At 41.5% G+C, this 22,815-nt stretch overlaps 1 protein-coding gene across 1 annotated transcript in view; it reads left to right on the forward strand.

The window, feature by feature from the left end:
- The window catches only part of Tm7sf3 (transmembrane 7 superfamily member 3), a 48,402-nt gene continuing 25,587 nt past the window's right edge, over nucleotides 1–22,815 (forward strand). The window contains exons 1-2 of the mRNA XM_042677455.1: nucleotides 1–129; nucleotides 9,624–9,778. Coding sequence (XP_042533389.1) covers nucleotides 39–129; nucleotides 9,624–9,778 — 246 coding nt within the window. The 5' untranslated portion in view covers nucleotides 1–38. The remainder of the gene's footprint in view (nucleotides 130–9,623; nucleotides 9,779–22,815) is intronic.

Here is a 22,815-nt window from a genome sequence, read left to right on the forward strand (position 1 = left end):
GCGGCCTCGTGTCCCCCGGGGGCTCGGCGCGGGCGGCCATGCAGGCCCCGTGGCTGCTGATGCTCGCCGTGCTGGTGGCGGCCAACGGGGTGCCCGCCGGAGCCGCGGTCGTCGGGAGCGCCAGCACCCGTAAGTCCTCCCCGTCCCCGGGTGGGTGCTGCATGTCGGGCAGGTCGGAGCAGTTCGGTGGCACAGGAAGCGGCGTCAGGGACGCCGCTGCACCGGTGCCCAGCTCCGAGTTGCGAGCGGAATGGACGTAGGGTCTTTCCAGCGCAGAACCCCCCGACGACCTCTTGGGGAAAAGAGGATAAGTAACTCTTGGATTTAAAATTTCAGCTCCCAGAGGCAGCCATGTTTGTGATGCTCCTCTCCATCTCCCTCTTCCTCTTCCTCTCCCTGTCCTTTTCCTTCTCTCCCTCCTCCTCTCTCTCGTTGCCAGTACTGGGGCTTGAACTCAAGACCTAGTCGGTCTCCCTGAGATGTTTGTGCTCGAGGATGGCACTGTAGCACTTAAGCCACAGTTCCACTTCTGTTTTGGGGGTGTTAGTGGATTTTCCTGCCCAGACTGGTTTTGAACCTCGATCCTCAGTGCTCAACCTCACGAAGGGGCCAGGGTTACAGGTGTGAAGCAGCTGTGCACAGCTTGTTCGTGGCTTTCATTGAACACATTGAAATGGAACCCCTTTTCCCTCTGCTTGGGGAAAAATGAAGACTTTATGGCCAGAGGCCCTGAAAACTTACCAAACCTAGATGCTCTTACAAGTTGGAACGTGACTCCACATCTCACTCGGGTCATGTGCTTGGTGAAAGAGTTTTAGCAAGAGCTGGTGGTTTGTTAGTAGGAGTTTGTTTTTTTTTCTAAACACACAGTAATTGTGCTTGTCTGACAGTCATATGATTTTCACTGAAATTAAGTGCATGCTTCAGTTTTATGTTCACAGCCAAGTCGCAGGTCTGAAACCGAATGTGATGTGCTTGAACCCCCTGGGCTAAGTCAGGCACCGAGAAGGAAAATGGAATTATGAAGACCAAATTTCTCTTTTAGAACTTGGTGGTTGTGGTGAAACATGAAATCTGAGGTAGATTTTAGTAACATAATAAAGAGGAAAATTTAGAAGGTGTGTGTGTGTGTGCGCGCGCGCGTGTGCACACGCGGCATGCACACCCCTGCACCTGCGTGTGGGAAATAGAATTTGAACTCAAGAGCCTTGAGCCCTTCCTTGCTTGTCTGTTTTGCTTAAGGCTGGTGGAATACCAGCCTTGCAACTAGGGCCATGCCTCTAGTTGCAAGTCACTTGCTTCTTGAGAATTACACTGTAAGTGTAATTTTTTGATGCTGGTAGTTTGCTCTGGAATATCATTTGATGAACTTTTTTCCTTCCACTTGCTACATCATAAGATCTAATTACACCTCATAAAATGAATCCTCTTCCAGATGACTAAGGAGTGAAGTTAGATTCCTGACAACTGCTGAGGAATACATTTTGGGTTCATGTACGGGACTTGAACTCTGGTCCTCAGTCCTTTTGCTTACCTTGTTTGATCAAGGCTGGCACTCTACCACTTGAGCCACAGCTCCATTTCTAGCTTTTGCTAACTGGAGATAAAACGCTCACATACTTTTCTCTCCTGGTTGTCTCTGAACCAATATTCTCAGTTTTCAGCCTCCTTAGTAGCTAGGATTACAGGTATAAACTCCCAGCACCTGCCCTCCGCAAATGTTTGTAAAGTTTGGACTTTAACTCATGCCATGTCCCTGAGCTTTTTTTGCTCAAGGCTAGTGTTCTACCACTTGAGACACAGCTACATTTCTGGCCTTTTGGTGGTTAATTGGAGATGAGTCTTTTTTTTTTTTTTTTTTGCCAGTCATGGGACCTGAACTCTGGGCCAGGGCGCTGTCCCTCAGCTCTTCAGCTCAAGGCTAGCACTCTACCACTTGAGTCACAGTGCCACTTTCAGCTTTTTCTGCTTATATAGTACTGAGGAATAGAACTCAGGGCCTCAGGGGCTGAGAAGGTGGCTCAGTGGTAGAGCACTTGCCTTGCATGCCTGAGGCCCTGGGTTTGATTCCTCAGCACCACATAAGCAAAAAAAGAAAAAAAGCCAGAGGTGGCGCTATGGCTCAAGTGGTAGAGCGCTAGCCTTGTGCTGAAGAGCTGAGGGACAGTGCCCAGGCCCAGAGTTCAGGCCCCACGACTGGACCCCTCCCCCCCCCCAAAAAAAAAAAAAAAAAAAGAACTCAGGGCCTCATGCATGCAAGGCAAGCACTCTACCACTGAGCCACCTTCCCAGCCTGCGATAAGAGTCTTACAGACTTTCTTGGCTTTGAACAGAGATCCTCAGATTTCTGCCTCCTAAGTAGTTAGGATTACAGGCATGAGACATTGTTCCTGGCTGGCAGATTTTTTTGTTTTTTTAATTTAAAAAATTTAAGCTCTTCTTTCACTTTAATATCTTCCATTATTACTATGTGGAAGTCTCTTTCTCAATTTAATGCATATGATAAGCCTTTCTTTTTCTCATTAGTTTATTTACAGAGCCAATCTGAGACTGCCTGGTTTTTGTTTTAATTTTTTAGTTTTTTGGCCAGTGTTGGAATTTGATCTGAAAACCTGTAGGCTTGCTAGATCAGACTCTATCACTTGAGTCCCATTCATGACAGTTATGCTAGTACATACTTGTAGTCCCAGTTACTCAGAAGGTTGAGGCAGGAGAACTGCTATTTATTCCATCATTTAGGTTGTATCTATGCTTTTGTAATTTTTCACATAGGGCCTCCTTGTTGCCCAGGCCAGCTGGCATCCGGAACCTCCCTCCTGTTTACACTTTTTATGTAGCTGGAATGGTGTGTACATGCCACACACACTCAGCTCTTGGTTGAAATGGGGATTTGTGGATGTTTCTACCTGGACTGCCCCTGAATTTCTCTTTATCCTATCTTAGCCTCTTGAGTAGCTAGGATTAAAGTTCTTGCTTGAGGTCACATAGTTCAACCACAATTCAAACACAGTTACTGTGTATTAACCAGGAAATGTTCTGAGCCGGGCCTCTGCACATCAAATGTGACAAAGGGAAACCTCAAGCCTAATGTTGAAGTGTAATCTTCTGGGAAAATTGTGAAATGGCTGTTGGACTGCTAACGTATTTTCCCACAGAAGATAAGTGAAGATAACTAAGGATAAAGAGAAGGCATTTATCTTTTGCCTACTCACCAGACTTGTACCTGGACTTCTCAGACAGGGCTAAGCATTAAAATCACTTGAAGAGCTGTTTTAGAAGATGTCAGTAAAAAAGAAATTGGAAGTTAAACAAAAACCCTCTTGTTTGTTTCCATTTTTTGGCATTCATTTTGATAAACATCTTTTGTATAATCATATGCATTGATTGTGATCCCCTCCTTGGATCTCACTGTGTGAATGTCTAGAATCCTATATAATTTATCATGTCCCAGTGTAGTTTTTGACTTGTAGGCACATTCTAGTTACAACAAATGAAGGGAACTATGTAATCTATGTTTCTTTTGGTCTGCCTTCACTTAATAAAATTTTTCCAGTCTTTCCATTTCCTTAGCATTCTTTCTGATGTACCTTTTGTCTTTATGTAAGTTTATCTGTTTGGGGAATGATAAGGGGGAGCACAGAAATTATGGAACAAGGGTGAACTAATTCAGCATACTAATTCAGATACTCACTAGACGCTATGTTGAAAATGAACTATAGGGGATGGGAAGGTGATTCAGTGGTAGAGTGCTTTCCTTGCATGCATGAAGCCCTACTAGATTCGATTCCTCAGCACCACATACGCAGAAAAAGCTGGAAGTGGCGCTGTGGCTCAAGTGGTAGAGCTGTAGAGCTGAGGGACAGCCCAGGCCCAGAGTTCAAGCCACAGCCAAAAAAAAAAAAAAAAAAAAAGAACTATACGACTTGGGGGCGGGGAGGTGAGGGTAAAACCTGAGAGAGAGCAAGAGAAGGGGTGACATTTGTAAGGTCCACCCTTCGCACACTTAGAGGCAGTCACCTCCCCCCTCCCTGAGGTCACATCTGCATTGGGTGTGGGCTTCCTCCCCCCCCCCCCCCCCCGTCCCCCCCATTAGAAGTGGCCTGGTTGTGGTTCAATCTTTTTTTTTTTTAATCTCTGCTGCAGGGACTTCCAACTTGACCTGAGGCAACCTGTAGCTCAAAAATAAATCTTTCCCTTGCCTGAATACCACATGCTGTTCTCTCTTTCCTGGGCTGCTGATTTAATTTACCTAACAGTGTCCAAAAAGAATTGTACTCATTACCTGACTTATGTAACTGTAACCCCTCTTACATCATCCTTACAATAACAATGAAAAAAAATGATGTTAGGAAAATGGAAGAGAACAGAAAAGGAATAGGCCGGACTCGATCATCAACAGGCGAGGACTGTTGATTGATGAACGGTGAGGGACACAGACCTTCCCAAGGTTTGGAGATTGTGACCAAGAGTAGGGACAGGAGCTGGGTTCTTTTTTAGAGGAGGTCTGAGCAAGGAGGCAGAGGTTAATGAAAAAGCTACTAGGTCAAGGAAGTTGGGGGCCTTTCAGGTGGGCCCACAGTAGGATATTTACAGCTGGGTTTAGGTGAATTGCCTGTACTTCAAACAAGTTCACACATACCTGGGGTTTTGCCTGGTGTCTGTATGGGCCTGGGACAATAGGATGGGGGTCAATCCTTCAATTGGAACTTAAAAGGAAAACTAAAGCTGGGCACATAAAGGCTTACCCTTGTAATCTTAACTACTCTGGTGGTTGATATCTTTTTTTTTTTCTCCCCGGTTGTGGGGCCTGAACTCTGGGCCTGGGCACTGTCCCTCAGCTCTTCAGCTCAAGGCTAGCACTCTACCACTTGAGCCACATCGCCACTTCCAGCGTTTTCTGTGTATGTGGTGCTGAGGAATCAAACCCAGAGCCTTATGCATGCAAGGCAAGCACTCTACCATTGGGCCACCTTTAGCCCTTGGTGGTTGATATCTTGGAGGATCTCATTTCAAAACCAGCTAGGGCAGGGGCTGGGAAGGTGGCTCAGTGGTAGAGCACTTGCCTTGCATGCTCAAGGCCCTGGGTTCGATTCCTCAGCACCACATAAGCAAAAAGAAAAAAGCCGGAAGTGGCGCTGTGGCTCAAGTGGTAGAGCGCTAGCCTTGAGCTGAAGAGCTGAGGGACAGCACCCAGGCCTAGAGTTCAGGCCCCACAACCAGACCCCCCGCAAAAAAAAAAAACCCAGCTAGGGCAGATAGAGTCTTGAGAGACTCCATCTTCAATTAACCAGAAAAATGCCAGGCTGGACATGTGGCTCAAGTAGTGGAGTGCCAGCTGTGAATGCAAAAGCCACAGCTCCATTTCTGGTTTTTTGCTGGCTAATTGGAAGAATCTCACACACTTTTCCTGCCTGGCCTAACATCACCAGGATGTTAGAATACAATATAGACAGGTGGTGGTTTTATGAGTATATAAACTTTGTGTACTTTTCTCTGTGTGTGTATAACATATGATATATAACATTTCATATTTCTATGATACACAGTGACACATACACATATATATTCATATGTTATATATTTATATATTCATTTTTGCTGCATGCTGGTGTCTCATGCCTGTAATCCTAGCTACTTAGGATACTGACATCTGAGCAGGAAAGTCTATGAGACTCTTATCTCTAGTTAACCAGCACAAAGGCAAAAATGGAGATATAGGTTGTGGTAGAGTCCTGCCTCAAGCAAAAAGATGAAGGGACTGTTAGGTTTTTAAAGAGGTTGCCGAATAAGAACAGTACCATGCACGTGGTATTCCGGTATGGGGTATGTTTATTCATCATTCCAGCTGGCACCAGGACATGCTAGCACTCCTCGTGTCTGGGAAAGAGAGCATCTAGCCCTGGGCTAGGCCTTATCTAGGGTAGGGGCAGAGAAAGATGTGGCCACATGGAATCCAGATGGGACCTCAACACTTGCAGATATGACCTCTTCCAGGTGTGCCAGTTGTCTGTGCAATGTAGGTAATAGGCGGAGACTTGGCTGCAAGGAGGGTGGAGTCTGCTGGCCATCTAGGAGTGGACCTTATAGGGATAGCACCAGGCTGTGAGTTCAAGACTCAGTACTGGTGCAAAACAAAAAATTCTTGCATTCTTTTTAAAAACATTTTTATTAGTTGGGAGCTGGTGGCTCATACCTGTAATCCTAGCTACTCAGGAGGTTGAGATCTGAGGATCACTGTTCAAAGCCAGCCTGGGCAGGAACATCCTTAAGACTCTATCTCCAATTAATAATCAGATAATCAGAAGTAGCACTGTGGCTCAAGTGGTAGAGTGCTAGCCTTGTGCTGAAGAGCTCAAGGGACAGTGCCCAGGTCCAGAGATGAAGCCTACAACCAAAAAAAAAAATTTATTAGCATATATTTATTTCACCAGGGAATTTCATTGTCATTTTTCAGTAATCGTAATCTTTTAATGAAGATCTGTTTTTAATCCTCTCTCCTCAAGTTTTGATATAACTGGTTGAGAGCGCTCTTGGAACCATTATTTAAAAAGAAAAATCTACCTTCACATGATTAGCATGATTATACTGAACAGCCAGGATGTATTGCAATTCATTAAAGGAAAGAAAAAGTAATTTAAAATATATTCTCAGAAATAACTGGGTAATACTTCTGTCTTACTTTGTTATGTTTAACATTTTACATTGACTATCCCTCCCTTTTATTACCTATTGTCTGCTTGGTTCTGTGTTTAGGCTAGTGGAGGAGAGGGGTGTGTGTGTGTGTGTGTGTGTGTGTGTGTGTGTGTGTGTGTGTGTGTGTGTGTGTGTGTGTGTGTGTGTGTGTGTGTGTGTGTGTGTGTGTGTGTGTGTGTGTGTGTGTGTGTGTGTGTGTGTTAGGCTAGTGGAGGAGAGGTGTGTGTGTGTGTGTGTGTGTTAGGCTAGTGGAGGAGAGGTGTGTGTGTGTGTGTGTGTGTGTGTGTGTGTGTGTGTGTGTGTGTGTGATTATGGAGGAGAGGTGTGTGTGTGGGGGCATTATTTTCCTGAAGAATTGTGGTAATATTACGAATACTCTGTCACTAAAATGTTCCCCCCACCCCCACCCCAACGCTGTTGTTTTGGTACTACTGTTGGCTTTACCACTTGAGGTACCCCTCTAGTCCTTTTTACTTTAGTTATTTTTCAGATAGAGTTTTGTGTTTTATTCAAACTGGCCTTGGACTGTTATCTTCCTGTTTATATCACTTTGGACTGTGGGCTTCCTTTTTATGCTTCTCACTTTGTTGAGATTGCAGGTGTGTAATCTTGTCATATCCAGTTTGTTGAGATGAGATCACAATAACTTTTTTTGTCCTGGCTGGTGTTGAACTTTGATTCTCCTGATCTCCACCATCAAGTAGCTGGAATTATAGGCGTAAACCACTATGGCTAGCCCAGGTATATTTCTTAAAGAAGTCAGAATTAGAGATTCTGATGGTGGTTCTGGTTATTAGATATTCTCAAATTAGCTGTTTGCTTTTACCTCTGAATTTCTTAGACTGAAATAAGGCTTCTTAGGTACAGTTTAACCATTTATGGTCAAAGGTCATCTGTTTAACTCTCCCAGCAAAATCCTCACAGATTTTGCCTGACCTATATACTTTCTAGAATACTCTGCCATAAAACCCAGCATGGTTTTATTTCCTATTAATTTTTTTCCCTACTGGAATAATGACTTTTGTGTTTACATAATTATAGTATATCCACAAAATTGAATTATAAGTGGTGTGTGTGTGTGTGTGTGTGTGTGTGTGTGTGTGTGTGTGTGTGAGTGAATACAGAGGCCTCCTGCTCTCATTTGGCTTTTTCACCCAAGGATGGTGCTCTACCACTTGAGTCATACCTCCATTTCCAGCTTTTTGCAGGCTAATTGGAGATGAGAGTCTCATGGACTTTTTTACTCTTAACCTCTATTTCCTAAGTAGGATTACAGGCCTGGGTCACAAGTGCCTGGCTTAAGGAAGTAGTTTCTTTTAAATGGAAGAGCAGTTAATTTATTTTTTTCCCCCAGTGCTAGGGCTGGAACCCAGAGCCTCACACCTGTTAGATAAGTACCCTGAGTTATCAACTTTGATATTAAAAGCTATATCTAACACCTCTCAAATGGGTCTATGTCTAACATTTATATCTTTCTACTTCCATGTGCTTGCTGGTGTGTAATTCCTAAAGGTAGAGAGTGAGCCCTAGTTGTCTCTGTGGGTTCTTTTGCATTGTGCTACCAATTGACAATGTACTGAAAATGGTTAGAAGTGGAGTGCTGGTTGCTTATGCTTGTAATCCTAGCTACTCAGGAGGCTGAGATCTGAGGATTGTGGTTCAAAGCCAGCTAGGGCAGGAAAGTCTGTGAGACTCTTACCTCCAGTTAACCTCTAAAAAGCCAGAAGTGGAAGTGTGACTCAAATGGACCCTTGAGCAAAGAAGCCAAGGGACAGCAGCCAAGTTCTTGAGTTCAGTCCCCTGTACTGGCATACACATATGGGGCTGGGAAGTTGGCTCAGTGGTAGAGTGCTTGCCTCACAAGCATGAGGCCCAGGCTTCAATTCCTCAGCACCACATAAGCAGAAAAAGCTGGAAGTGGTGCTGTGGTTCAAGTGGTAGAGCGCTAGCCTTGAGCTAAAGAGCTGAGGGACAGCACTTAGGCCCAGAGTTCCCATGAACCGACAAAGTCCCATGACCGACAAAAAATAAATAAATAAATAAATATAATTAGAACCACCTGCACCATACTGAAGATGTAGACTTTTCCCTTGTTTTTCTCCTAAGCAACACATTGTAACAACTATTTACACATTGGACATGTAAGCAATCCAGAGATGATTTAAAGTATGCAGGAAAAATGCATAAGTATTCTACTTATGTTTTCTATCCTGTTTTACATAAGGAATTTGAGTAGACATAGATGTGGGATCCTGGATTGTTAGCCTGGACTTTGCTCAAACCCAGGGTGGCTTTGAACTGCAAACCTCAGATCTCAGCCTCCTGAGTAGCTAGGCTTACAAGCATGAGACACTGGCTCTCGACTTTTGTTTTTTTATCATTATGGACTATTCGAATTTAGAGGAAAAAACATAGTTGAAAAGTTGTTTTCTTGGGAGCTGGTACATAAGAATATGTTATTTAAATATAAGTCATTAAAAAATTTAGTTTATGTTGGTACTGGGCTTGAATTCAGGGCCTAAGTGCTTGTCCCTTAGATTTTTCACTGAAGGCTACAACTCTAATACTTGAGCCATATCTCCACTTCTGGCTTTTTGCTGATTAATTGTAGATAAGAGTCTCTGACTTTTTTGCCCAGGCTTGCTTCAAACTGCTCTCAGTCTCTGGCTGAGGTTAAATTAGTATTTTAATTTGTTTATGAATGTGATTTCTACAAATTGATATTATAATGATGTTATTATATAGTAATGCTCTATCACTATGTACAGTGTACCATTTTATATCAATATAATGTATTAGTATAATATTATAATGAAAGGTTTTTCATTATATTATGATACAGTATAACGGTACATATTTATCTGATACATACTTTCCTATCAGAGGTATGGTAATATAATGAAAGGGTTTTTTTTTTTTTATCGTTGTAGGTTTTCTTGAATTTTCTGTGGGGAAATTTAGATACTTTGAACTCAGCAGGCTTTTTCCCAAGGAGGCCATTTTGCGACATATTTCAACCAACGTGACTTTTCTTCTCTTCCAAATACACTCACAGTATCAGAATACAACACTTTCCTTTTCTAAGGTAAGTACAGAGAATTATCTCACTAAAATCCCTATGTTTGGTTCTTATATTTACTTAAAAGCATTAGAATTTGATGTTTTTTTATATAGTTTTGACTTTGTGTCTTTCACTATTTGTGCTTTTGTTTTTGTTTCTTTTTAAATCCAGAAAAAGTATTGTCATATAAGTGATTGAGCTGGTGAGAGCCCTCCGGCCTTTCTGCAATTTGGCAGTGTCTGGCTCAGCCTGGAGAGCTGAGTTGTAGTAGAGAGATCTCTACCTCAGCCTCAGAAAATTTATTTATTATTTTTGTTTTTGTTTTTTTTGGGTCCGGTCATGGGGCCTGAACTCTGGGCCTGGGCACTATCCCTCAGCTCAAGGCTAGCTCTCTACCACCTGAGCCACAGCGCCACTTCTGGCTTTTTTTCTTTTTGCTTATGTGGTGCTGAGGAATCGAACCCAGGGCCTCAGGCATGCAAGGCAAGTGCTCTACCACTGAGCCACCTTCCCAGCCCCGCCTCAGAAAATTTAAAATGCTCAGTTAGCCTGTGCAGCTTAGGATCAGAGTGAGGGTGTGGCTCCAGTGGGGCAGCACCAGCCTTGCGCGTGAACCTGAGGTCTTAAGCTCAAGTTTCAGTATTGACACAAAAGAAAAAAAAAGATCTGCCATTCATGGTAACCTTTTACAAACTTCTCTCTATTTAGACTATCTGACCCCTTGACTAATGAATGAGTTTCACCAGAATGAAAAGAGTCCTTTAAAAAGTGTGTTCTATCCAGAATATCATGAGAGATAAGACACTTGCACATTCATGTTCATTGCAAACAGTCCAGGTGCTCTACAGTAGATTTGAAAGATTAAATGAAAGATTAATTAGACTTTGCAAGAGAACCACACAGACATCCAAGTACAGAGAACAAAGTGGGAAAGGGGGCTTCCAAGACTCCTTCTTACAAAGGAAAAGTGAGAAGCACTGGCTATTGTCTGAGGTGACCTATAAAACCTAGGTTAAGGAGGGGCTAAAAGGGGCTAGGAGGCAGAGACCCCAGTGTGGACGTGTGGGCCCAGGGCTTCATCATGGCAGATTAGGATGTCTGGCTGCTGTCCAAATAGTAGATAAGGGTCCTGCAACTGCCCAGACCTGAAGGTCTCTCTAAAGGGCTCTTGTTTCTTATATGGTGGTAGCTGCCCCAGAGAAGCGCCATCCCAAGGTAAAGAGGGTGTTGGAGGCTGATTAGTTACTGCCTTTACTACATGGGCCTAGTGTTGCCTAGGAAGGGCATGCTAAGCTGTGGAGAAGGGAAGGAGCATATTAAGCTATAGGAAGGGAGCTCATTTGGCTAACAAGATTAATGGATCCAAAAAATGTGGTATCTATACACAATGGTATTTTATATAACCATTAAAAAGAATATTGTGTCATTTGCAGGGAAATGTTAAGTAAGGTAAGCCAAGCTCAAAGAGACAGTGGCACATGTTTTCTCTCATATGCAGAAACTATACCTAAAATATAGGCGGACATTGTAAGAATCCTTTGCGACTATCCCAGGGAACCACACAGAGGCAGGCAGGCACAGGAGGAAGATTATTATAAGGTTTATTAGAGGGGCCCTATCATCCCAGGAGAGGGAGCACATGACGTCTGCCCCTATTCAGGTAGCAGGCAGGTCTGGGGGAGAAAAAGAGGGCAGAAGTTAGGTAAATGTGGGTAACATACGTGTGTGGGGGGCGGGGGAGGGAGTGTGTGTGTGCTGTGGGCAGGGAGTGACCATACCTGTATAGCAGGAACTGTAGGGTAGGGAGGAGCTCAGGTCTAGGCGGAACTGAGGACCAAAGGTAGGGATAATATTAACATTCCCTGCTTTGTTGTTTAATAAAAATAGAGGTGCCAGGTGGGGGAAGGGTATGGGCGGAATGTCATTTCTTCTAGAGCTACTTCCTGCAGTAGAGGGACGATGGTGTAGTCTGGGGTCCAGTCTGGGGTCCCTGATTTGTTGGCCAGCCTGGTACCATCCAAGAAGCATCTCCTTGATGGTTTGGTTGGGATAGAGCGAGGGAAGGGTTGACATTGTCCAAAAAGAAATATACTCTTTTTTTTTTGTTTGTGTTTTTGTTTTTGGTCCAGTCGTGGGGCCTGAACTCTGGGCCTGGGCACTGTCCCTCAGCTCTTCAGCTCAAGGCTAGCGCTCTACCACTTGAGCCACAGCGCCACTTCCGGCTTTTTTCTTTTTGCTTATGTGGTGCTGAGGAATCGAACCCAGGGCCTCAGGCATGCAAGGCAAGTGCTCTACCACTGAGCCACCTTCCCAGCCCCGAAATGTACTCTTATGTAACTTTTATGTAACTGTAACCTCATTGTGTACAAAGGGGGGTTATACCTTATGATGACAACAGAAAAATTTAAAAAATTGTTCTAAGCACATCTTAGAATATTCTTAAATGTGGTATATATACACAATGGAATTCTATGCCTCCATCAGAAAGAATGACATTGCCCCATTTGTTAGGAAATGGAAAGACTTGGAAAAAATTATATTAAGTGAAGCAAGCCAAGCCCAAAGAAACATAGGTCCCATGGTTTCCCTTATTTGCAATAACTAGTATATGTCTGGGACAAGCAGAAGCAGTCAGATAAGTTGATGTTGGGCGAAATGAACCCCAAGATAAGGTCTCAAATGGTTTTTCTTTCTTCCTATTGTTTCTAACATTTTTTTGTTTTGTTTTAATTTTAATTTTAATTTTTTGTGAACATACTGTACAGAAGGGTTACAATTACATGGGCAAGATAATGAGTACATTTCTTATCAAGCATTGCAGCCTCCTCCTCCTCCTTTGTTTACCCTTCACATCCCTCACATCCCTTCTCAGCCTCCCCCCCCCCTGCACCAAAGTTGTAAAGTTCGTTTTCGACATGACAAATTGTACTTCTCATAGTTGCAACAGGTCCACCTGTATCCTTAAACGACTTGTTTTTCCCCATCTCCTCCACAAATTATACCGACATCAAATATAGTGAAAGCAGGGGTTATACTATGGGGGAGGGACATACAAAGCTACAAAGAAATAATCTTATAAATGAGTTAGAAACAAATTCATGAAAGAAAAAAACATCTAAATACATATCTAAGGGTTCATTTTCCTAACATCACATTATCTGACCTTTCCTGCTTGACTCATACATATACTAGATATTGCAAATAAGGGAAATCATGGGACCTATGTTTCTTTGGACTTGGCTTACTTCACTTAATATAATTTTTTCCAAGCCTTTCCATTTCCTAACAAATGGGGAAATGCCATTCTTTCTGATGGAGGCATAGAATTCCATTGTGTATATATACCACATTTTCTTTTTTCTTTTTTTTTTTTTTTTTTTTTGTCGGTCGTGGGGCTTGAACTCTGGGCCTGGGCGCTGTCCCTCAGCTCTTCAGCTCAAGGCGAGCGCTCTACCACTTGAGCTACAGCGCCACTTCCGGTTTTCTGGTGGTTTATTGGAGATAGGAGTCTCACGGTCTCTCCTGCCCGGGCTGGCTTTGAACCGCAATCCTCAGATCTCAGCCTCCTGAGTAGCTAGGATTACAGGCGTGAGCCACCAGCGCCCGGCTCTTTTTTTTTTTTTTGGTCCAGTCATGGGGCCTGAACTCTGGGCCTGGGCATTGTCCCTCAGCTCTTCAGCTCAAGGCTAGCGCTCTACCACTTGAGCCACAGCGCCATTTCTGGCTTTTTTCTTACGTAGTGCTGAGGAATCAAACCCAGGGCCTCAGGCATGCAAAGCAAGCACTCTACCACTGAGCCACCTTCCCAGCCCTACCACATTTTCTTGATCCATTCATCTACTGAGGGGCATCTGGGTTGGTTACATATCTTAGCTATGGTAAATAATTGCTGCAATAAGCATAGTTGTGCTGGTAGCTTTAGTGTGGTCTTGTTTGTAAACATTTGGGTAAATGCCCAAAAGTGGGATTGCTGGGTCATAGGGGAGGTCTATGTGAAGTCTTTTCAGGAACCTCCATACTGCTTTCCAAAGTGGTTGAACAAGTTTACACTCCCACCAACAATGAAGTAAGGTTCCCTTCTGTCCACATCCCCTCCAGCATCTGTTGTTGTTAGAGTTCTTGAGTATAGCCATTCTAACTGGGGTGAGGTGGTATCTCAATGTTGTTTTGATTTGCATTTCTTTTATAGCTAGGGAGGTTGAGCATTTCTTCATGTGTCAATTGGCCATCCTTCTTTCTTCAGAGAAGTTTCTCTTCAAGTCTTTACCCCACTTATTTATTGGGCAGTTGTTTCTTTGAGGATTTGTTGTTTGAGGATTTAATTTTTTGAGTTCCAAGTATATTTTAGATATGAGACCCTTGTCTAGTGAAGATCTTCTCCCAATCTGTGGGCTTTCTATTGATCTTGGTAGCTATGTCCTTTGCCATGCAGAAGCTCTGCAACTTCATGCAGTCCCATTTGTCCAACCTTTCTTTGATTTGTTGTGTTTCTGGGTCTCTATTAAGAAAATTTCGGCCTGTGCCAAGGAGGCCTAGGGTTTCTCCTATTCCATCCTATAATGTTTTCAGAGTGTCTGCTTTGACTCCGAGGTCTTTGATCCATTTGGAGTTTCTAACATTTTTATAAGATAATTTTTTTGTTGCATTGTATGTCCCTCCTCCACGGTATAACCCCTGCTTTCACTATATTTGATGTTGGTATAATTTGTGAAGGGGAAGGAAAAAAACAATTGTTTAAATAGGGAATAGGGATACAGGTGGACCCATTGCAACAATGAGATATACAAGTCGTTATGTTGAAAAACGAACTTTACAACTTTGAGGGGGGGGGGATGATGGGAAGGGGAAACAAAGGAGGAGGTAACAATGCTTGATAAGAAATATACTCATTGGGGCTGGGAAGGTGGCTCAGTGGTAGAGCGCTTGCCTTGCATGCATGAGGCCCTGGGTTCGATTCCTCAGCACCACATAATCAGAAGAAAAAAAAAATCGGAAGTGGCAGTGTGGCTCAAGTGGTAGAGCGCTAGCCTTGAGCTGAAGAGCTGAGGGACAGCGCCCAGGCCCAGAGTTCAGGCCCTCAACTGGACCCAAAAAATTAAAAAAATGAAAAAAAATGCTAAGCTATTAAAAAAAAAAAAAGAAATAAATATACTCATTACCTTGCTCATGTAATTGTAACCCCTCTGTATGGTAGTTTCACAATAAAAAAAGAAAAAAAGGAATATTCTAGAATATATATTTATAAAAAGTACATATTATATATACTTCTATATTCTAGAATATACTAGAATGTGTATGTATAGTAGATGTAATATATATTTATATAATATATTAAAATATATTACTAAACATAATATATTAACATATTTACATAAAAAATATATTGATATAAATATATATTCATATATAAATATATATTCATATATGTTCATCTATTGTATCTGTATATTTATATATTTATGTTATTTATATAGTATATAGTATATTATGTATATATAATCTATATTATATGTTATAGATTATATAATATACATTTAAAACATATTTAAAAAATATAATAAATTAAACATTTAAATATATTTAATATATATTAAAAATATAAAAAATATATTAAAAAACTTATGCTAGTCCTGGAGCTTAAACTCAACCTGAGTGCTTGCTGTCTTTGAGCTTTTTGCTCAAAGCTAGTGCTCTGCCACAGCTCCACTTCTGGCCTTTTGCCGGTTAATTGGAGATGAGTTCTCGTGGACTTTGTTGCCTAGACTAGCTTCAGAGCTTGATCCTCAGATCTTGCCTCCTGAGTACCTAGGATTATGGGTGTGAGCCATATGTGCCCAATTTAGTATTTCATATTTTTTAAATATCTGTCATTCCATCCCAATAAAATCTATGAGTGTGGTGGGTGGTGATATCAGCGATAGTGTGGGGAAATGGGGAGGAATAAGTTCTATTAAGTGCAGGAGACATCAGTATCTGTAAAAGTACAGAGCATTACCAGTCTTTCAAGGGAGGGTAAGTGCTGACATTCAATTGTTTTTTTCTTTTGGTAGTAGGGATTTGAATTCAGAACTTACACTTGCTAGGCAGGCACTCTACCACATTGGCCATGCACCCAACCTGTTTTGTTCTAGTTGTTTTTCAGGTAGGGTCTTACGTGTTTTGCTTGGCTGGTCTTGGCCTATTTTCATCCTACTGATGCCTTCTGCAAAGCTGGGATTGTAGATATGAGCCACCTTGCCTGACTTACTTGTTGAAATGGAAGTCTGTTTTACTTTTTGCCCTCAAAACACAAATTCCCACTCTCTTCCTTCCTAGCAGCTATTATTTCATAAGATTCCATTCGGGGTCTCATGTAGAGGGTATAGTAAAGAGATGGTGGGTTGTTTTCTGTTTTTAGTCTAACTGTTTTCTAAAAGTTTTAATTGAGGCTTGGAAGGTGGCTTGTCTCCAATGCATGAGGCCCTGGGTTTGATTCCTCAACACCACATAAGCAGAAAGAGCCAGAAGTGGTGCTGTGGCTCAAGTGGTAGATCGCTAGCCTTGAACTGAAGAGCTGAGGGACAATGACCAGGCCCAGAGTTCAGGCCCCATGACCAGCAAAAAATAAAAATAAAAGTTTAAGTAGTTGTACAAAGACAGTTCAATTCAACATGTCAGTTTATGAGTACAATGCACCCTGATCAATGTCACTCCTTCACATCTCTTCTACCTGTACCCATCCCTTCAAGTTACCTCATTCCATTTTCTCATGTATACATTGAATATTATGACTGTGTTTGCTCACCCATCCTATTTGTCTGCCCCCTCCTCTTCAACCCTCCCCTCATCTTACAAAACATGTTCCCTCTCCCTGGTATTCATTTTGTTAAACTGAGTTGTTCAGAGGAGTAATAGAATTGTCTTCTGCATATACTATGCTTTAATTAATATATTTATGTATACTTTTTCACGTATATTTACAGTTTATAGTTATTTCCACATATGAAAGAAACCATGTGCAATTTGTCTCTCTAAGTCTGACTTACTTCATATATCGTAATTGTGTATGTGTTTTTTTTGTGTGTGTGTGCTGGTCCTAGGTCTTGAACTCAGGACCTGAGTGTTGTCCCTGAGCATTCTAGTCTACCACTTGAGTGACAACTCCTCTTCCAGATTTTTTGGTGTTTAATTAGAGAAAAAGAGTCTCATGCACTTTGTTGCTTGATCTTCAGATCTCAGCTTCCTAAGTAGCTAAGATTACAGGTGTCAGCTACTGGTACTTATCATAATTTTTTTCCAGATCTTCTATTTTCCTGCAAATGACATAATATTATTTTTCCTGATGGATAAGTAAAGTTTTATTGTATGTTTTATTTTATATATGTAAATATATATATGTCCTACATAGTCACATATGTATACATTATATATAGGATATATACACACTGTATATCTACTTGCATACAGATAGTATCTATATATGTATATCACATTAAAAAATCTGTTTACCCTTTTTTTTTCTTTTTTTTCTGTTTACCCTTTTGAAGGACATCTAGGCTGTTACCATATTTTGGCCATGTTAATAGTGCAGCAGTGAACATGAGATGTGCAAGTGTCTTTACTGTATCCTGACTTGTAATCTTTTGGGTAAATGCTCAAGAGTGGTATTGCTGGACCACTGGCTAGTTTTATGTTTAATTTTTGGAGAATTCTCCAGACTGCCTTCCATATGACAACATTTATTTCTTGTTAATTATAAGTTTATATTTAGCTAATATAAACATAAGCTGGATATTATTTGCCTGTGGGTACACAGGAAGATCTTGAGTTTGAAATCAGAGCAGATAAAGTTAGTAAGACTGTGTCTGAAAAACCAAAATAGTACCAGAAAAAAAAAAGCAAAAGCAAATAGGTGTTTTTCTTTTTTTTTATTTTGTTTTTAAGTGCCAGGTGCCAGTGGCTCATGCCTGTAATTCCTAGCTACTCAGGAAGCTGAGATCTGAGGATTGCAGGTCAAAGCCAGCCTGGGAAGGAAAGTCTGTGAGACTCTTATCTGCAATAAACTACTCAGAAAAAGCTGAAAGTGGTTCTGTGGCTCTAGTGGTAGAGTGCTAGCCTTGAGCAAAAATAAGCTCAGAGCAGCACCCATATCACAGTTCAAGCCCCAGGACTGGCAAAAGAAACATCCCACAAAAAATGAGTACTTGCCTAATGTTGCTAAGAGCAACTAGGGACAGCACGGTGGGGAAAAAAGAAAAAGAGGATAGAAAAGTGGGGTGGCAGGGTGTCCAGTGCTCACCAGCTTCTGAACCCCGAGCTCCCCATAAGCAAGCTCATTTATTTAGTTTAATACAGGGAAAGTTACTGTAGGTATGTGCAGAAAATGTGGTTACAATCATTAGCAGAAGACATAGTTTGTGCACATAGAAATAACTTACTCCTTATAGCTAGGGAGCAGGGAGAGGCAATGACTATAACACAAACATTCATCTTATTCCCTTTGTCTAAAGTGTCATAGGGGCCAGTCACCTGTGACTTAGATTCCATTGGGTCCAGTTAATTTAACTTACACATTTATCTTTCCTTGTCTGTTTTGACCTTTCCAGGGCCCAGTTCTCAACCTTCCGAATACTGAGGAGGCAGCATTCTAACCTCTTAAATCTTTACTGGTCTCCCAGCTCCAGAGTTCCCTACAAGTGTCAGGTCTGGATTCAATCACCATCATTGCAAAACAAAATAAAGCTGGGCCCTGGTGGCTCATGCCTCTAATCTCAGGAGGCTGAGATGTGAGGATCACGGTTCAAAGCCAGCCTGGACAGGAAAGTCCATGAGACTCTTATCTCCAATAAAGCACTAGGAAACTGGAAGTGGTGCTGTGGCTCAAGTGGTAGAGCACTCGCCTTGAGCTGAAGAGTGAAGGGACAGCGCCCAGGCCCAGAGTTCAAGCCCCATAACCAGCAAAACAAAAACAAAACACTGTACACATTTCTGGAGATATTTTTTTGGTTGTTGTTTTGGTTTTGGTGACTGTCTTGGGGCTTGAACTCAGGGCCTACGTACTGTCTCTGAGCTTTTTTGCTCAAGGCTAGCTCCCTACCACTTGAGCCATAGCTCCTTCAGACTTTTTGGTGGATAATTGGAAATTAGAATTTCACTGACTTTCCTGCCCCGACTGGCTTCAAACTGTGATCCTCAGCCTCCTGAGCAGTTAGTAGGATTATATATGTGAGCCATCAGTGCCCAGCTTACCTATAATTTTGATACACATATATCTGTGTGTAATGTAAAATCCAGCATATTTTCTCAAACATTTATCTTTTCCTCATAGTGAAAACATTTAGACTCCTAAGTTATTTTGCAAATAGTGTGGCTCCTATGGGACTATAACCAAGCAATCTGCACACTGGTGGTCCTTTTCCCCTCTTTCTGCAGACTCTTAGCCATCACTCCACTCTCTGCTTCTGAGTAAGATCATTGTTAATTTAAGTTAAAAACAAAAACAACCCACTAGCACAGGTTCATTGAAACCCCTGCTAATAGAAGCCTCTAACCAGAGCTAGAGATTTGCCCTTGCTTATAGGCTAGGGCTTTTTTTTTTTTTTAAATACTGGCCCTGGAGTTTGGATTCAGAGCCTCAGCACTGTCCCTGAGCATTTGTGCTCAAGGCTAGTACTATATCACTTGAGCCACAGTTCCACTTCCAGCTTTCTGGTGATTAATTGGAGATTTGAGTCACATTGACTTTCCTGCTCATGTTGGCTTCAAATCATGATTCTCAGACCTCAGTCTTCTGAGTAGCTGCGATTACAGGTATGAGTCACTGACCCCCAGTGAAGCTAGGACTTTTTTTAATAGTGGGTCGGTCCTTGAGAATGCTACAGTTGTCTGGTGGAGGTTGGTTCAAAATAACTAATGTGGGGCCTAAATAACGTGGAAAATGAGTCACAGATGAAGAAAGGAAGGGAGTAGAATGGAGTGTATTCAAAACCCTGGGCTGTTGCCAGCCAAATGGGTTATAGTTGGTCAAGGAGAGAGGGTAAAGTGGGGGTGGTAAGTTAGAACACTCATCTGGATCTTCAAGAAAAGACACCTGATGGTTTGGACCTAACAGTTGCTTGTCTTTCTGTGCCTGACTTTGTTTACTCCACATAAAAGTCTCTAGTTTTATACATGTTGTCACAAATGACAGACATTTATTGGCAACAGCAGAGCCAGCAAGACAATGAGAGAAACAGGCATTTATAATATAGTTAATATATTACAATGCAATAAACATATACTAGGTAATACATTATATCATGTGTAATATAATACATTATGTATATACATATATGTTAATATAATAAATGCTTCTATATAACATGCATACAGTGTATATAGCACATATTATGGATGATTTATGATATGTACTTTGCAATGCATACTATTTTACTACATAATGTACATTATATGACATACAGCATATCTTGATAAGAGAACAATTTAATGTATATAATATATACAATATAATATATACTGTATGTAGTATTATATAATGGTTTACTAAAATCTCTTGATTATCATTTCTTTTTTTTTAATTTTTTATTGTAAAGATACTATACAGAGAGTTACAGTTACATGAGCAAGGTAATGAGTACACTTCCTATTGAGTATTGTTACCCCCTCCATTGTTTTCTCCCTATCATCCCTTCCCTCCCTACCTTCCCCGAGGTTCTTTTTTTTTTTTTTTTTAATTGTGGTTAAGTGATTACATAATTTCCCAAATTTCATAGTATTGTGGAATAATGATGCTCATTTAAAGTCACAAGTTCATTCTAACTTTCTTGGAGCAAATTGTCTAACACAGTCTATAACATATAACGGTGTACACTATACACCATACATGTGATCAGCAGCATGGGGATATTTAGTAGTGGTTCGACCAGATGAGTGGGAGTTCTTTGTTTCTTAAGTCCTGTTAATTTTGTCTTATCACCTAACATTTTGCATTTAGCATCCACTTATCAGGGAGACCATGTACCGTTTGTCTCTTCGTTCTTGGCTTACCTCGCTCAACATGATTTCTTCTAGCTCCATCCATTTCCCTGCAAATACCATTATTTTGTCATTTCTAATGGCTGCATAATATTCCATTGTGTATAGATACCACAATTTTTGGATCCATTCATCTGTGGTGGGGCATCTAGGTTGTTTCCATATCCTAGCTATTGTGAACAGTGCTGCAATAAACATGGAGGTGCACGTGTCCTTGTATATTGGTTCCTGTTGTTCAGGATAGATGCCTAGAAGTGGTATGACTGGGACGTAAGGGAGGTCAATCTTTAGCTTTCTAAGGACCCTCCAGACTGCTTTCCAAAGTGGTTGTATAAGTGTACATTCTCACTAGCAGTGTAATAGGGTTCCTCTTTCTCCACATCCCCTCCAGCATTTGTCGTTGGCTGATTTGTGGATGTGAGACATTCTGACTGGGGTAAGGTGGTATCTCAGGGTTGTCTTTATTTGCATTTCCTTCACCACCAGGGATGATGAACATTTCCTCATGTGTTTCTTTGCCATTTTTATTTCTTCATTTGAGAAGTCCCTCTTTAGTTCCCTTGCCCATTTAGTAATTGGTTTGTTAGGTTTGGGAGGGATTAGTTTCTTGAGTTCCCTGTATATACTGGATGTTAACCCCTTGTCTGATATATTGCTAGTAAATATTTTTTCCCACTTAGTTGGTTGTCTTTCTAGCTTGGTTGTGATAGATTTAGCTGTGCAGAAGCTTTTTATTTTAAGGTAGTCCCATTTGTTGTGTCTCTCTCCAACTTGTTGTGACCCTGGGACTCTGTTCAGGAAGTTCCTTCCTGTGCCTATTAGTTCAAGTGTCTCTCCTACTCTGTCCTGCAGTAGTTTCAGAGATTCAGGTTTAATGTTAAGGTCTTTAATCCATTTTGAGTTGATGTTGGTGCATGGTGATAGGCTGGGGTCCACTTTTAGTTTTCTGCATGTGGCCGCCCAGTTTTCCCAGCACCAGTGGTTGAAGAGGCTGTGTTTCTTCCATTGTATGTCTTTGGCTCCTTTGTCGAATATCAGCTGGCTGTAGGCCTATGGATTTATTTCTAGATATTCTATTCTGTTCCGTTGGTCTTCGGGTCTGTTTTTTGTGCCAGTACCATGCTGTCTTTGTTATTATAGCTCTGTAGTAGAGTTTGAAGTTCAGCATGGATATCCCTCCCATGTTGTCTTTCTTCCCTAGAATTGTTTTGGCTATTCTAGGTCTTTTGTTGTTCCATATGAATTTTTGGGCTGTTTTCTGTATTTCAGTGGATTATCATTTCTTTAGAGTCTGTTGTTCAAACAAAGAAATTATAGAACTCACTCATCCAACCTGGTACATGTTTCTAATAGCACTTTTATTGCATGTCATATTATATATAAATATTACACACACACACACACACCCCTGTGATCTCACTCATGTGGAATCCACTCTAAAATCTTTTTTTTTTCTTTTTTTTTTTTGGTTCGTCATGGGACTTGAACTTTGGGCCTGGGCACTGTCCCTGAGCTCTTCAGCTCAAGGCTAGTGCTCTACCACTTGAGCCACAGTCCCATTTCTGGTTTTCTGAGTGGTTTATTGGAGATAAGAGTCTCACGGACTTTCTTCCTGGACTGGCTTTGAACCATGATCCTCAGATCTTAGCCTCTTGAGTAGCTAGGATTACAGGCATGAGCCACCAGCGCCCAGCTACTCTAAAGTCTTACAGAGGTATTTGGAAACTCAGTGGAACATTCTTTCCCCTAGAGCCCTGCCTTTGGATTTTCATCTAGCGAATTTCATTAATTATCATGGTAGCTTTAAAAATGTTGCAATTCTTGGTTCAGAGCCAGCCGAGCAGGAATGTCCGAAAGATTCTGATCTCCAGTGAACCACCAGAAAAACTGGAAGTGGTGCTGTGGCTCAAGTGGTAGAGTTCTCTCCTTGAGCTAAAGAGCTGAGAGACAGCACCCAGGCCCAGAGTTCAAGCCCCATTACTGACAAAAAAATGTCACAATACTTAATTCTTCATTTGAGGACACAGAACTTGGATAAAGAGTTACCC

The sequence above is a fragment of the Dipodomys spectabilis genome, unplaced genomic scaffold, assembly GCF_019054845.1.
Source record: "Dipodomys spectabilis isolate Male_0828 unplaced genomic scaffold, ASM1905484v1 ptg000039l, whole genome shotgun sequence".
NCBI lineage: Eukaryota > Metazoa > Chordata > Mammalia > Rodentia > Heteromyidae > Dipodomys > Dipodomys spectabilis.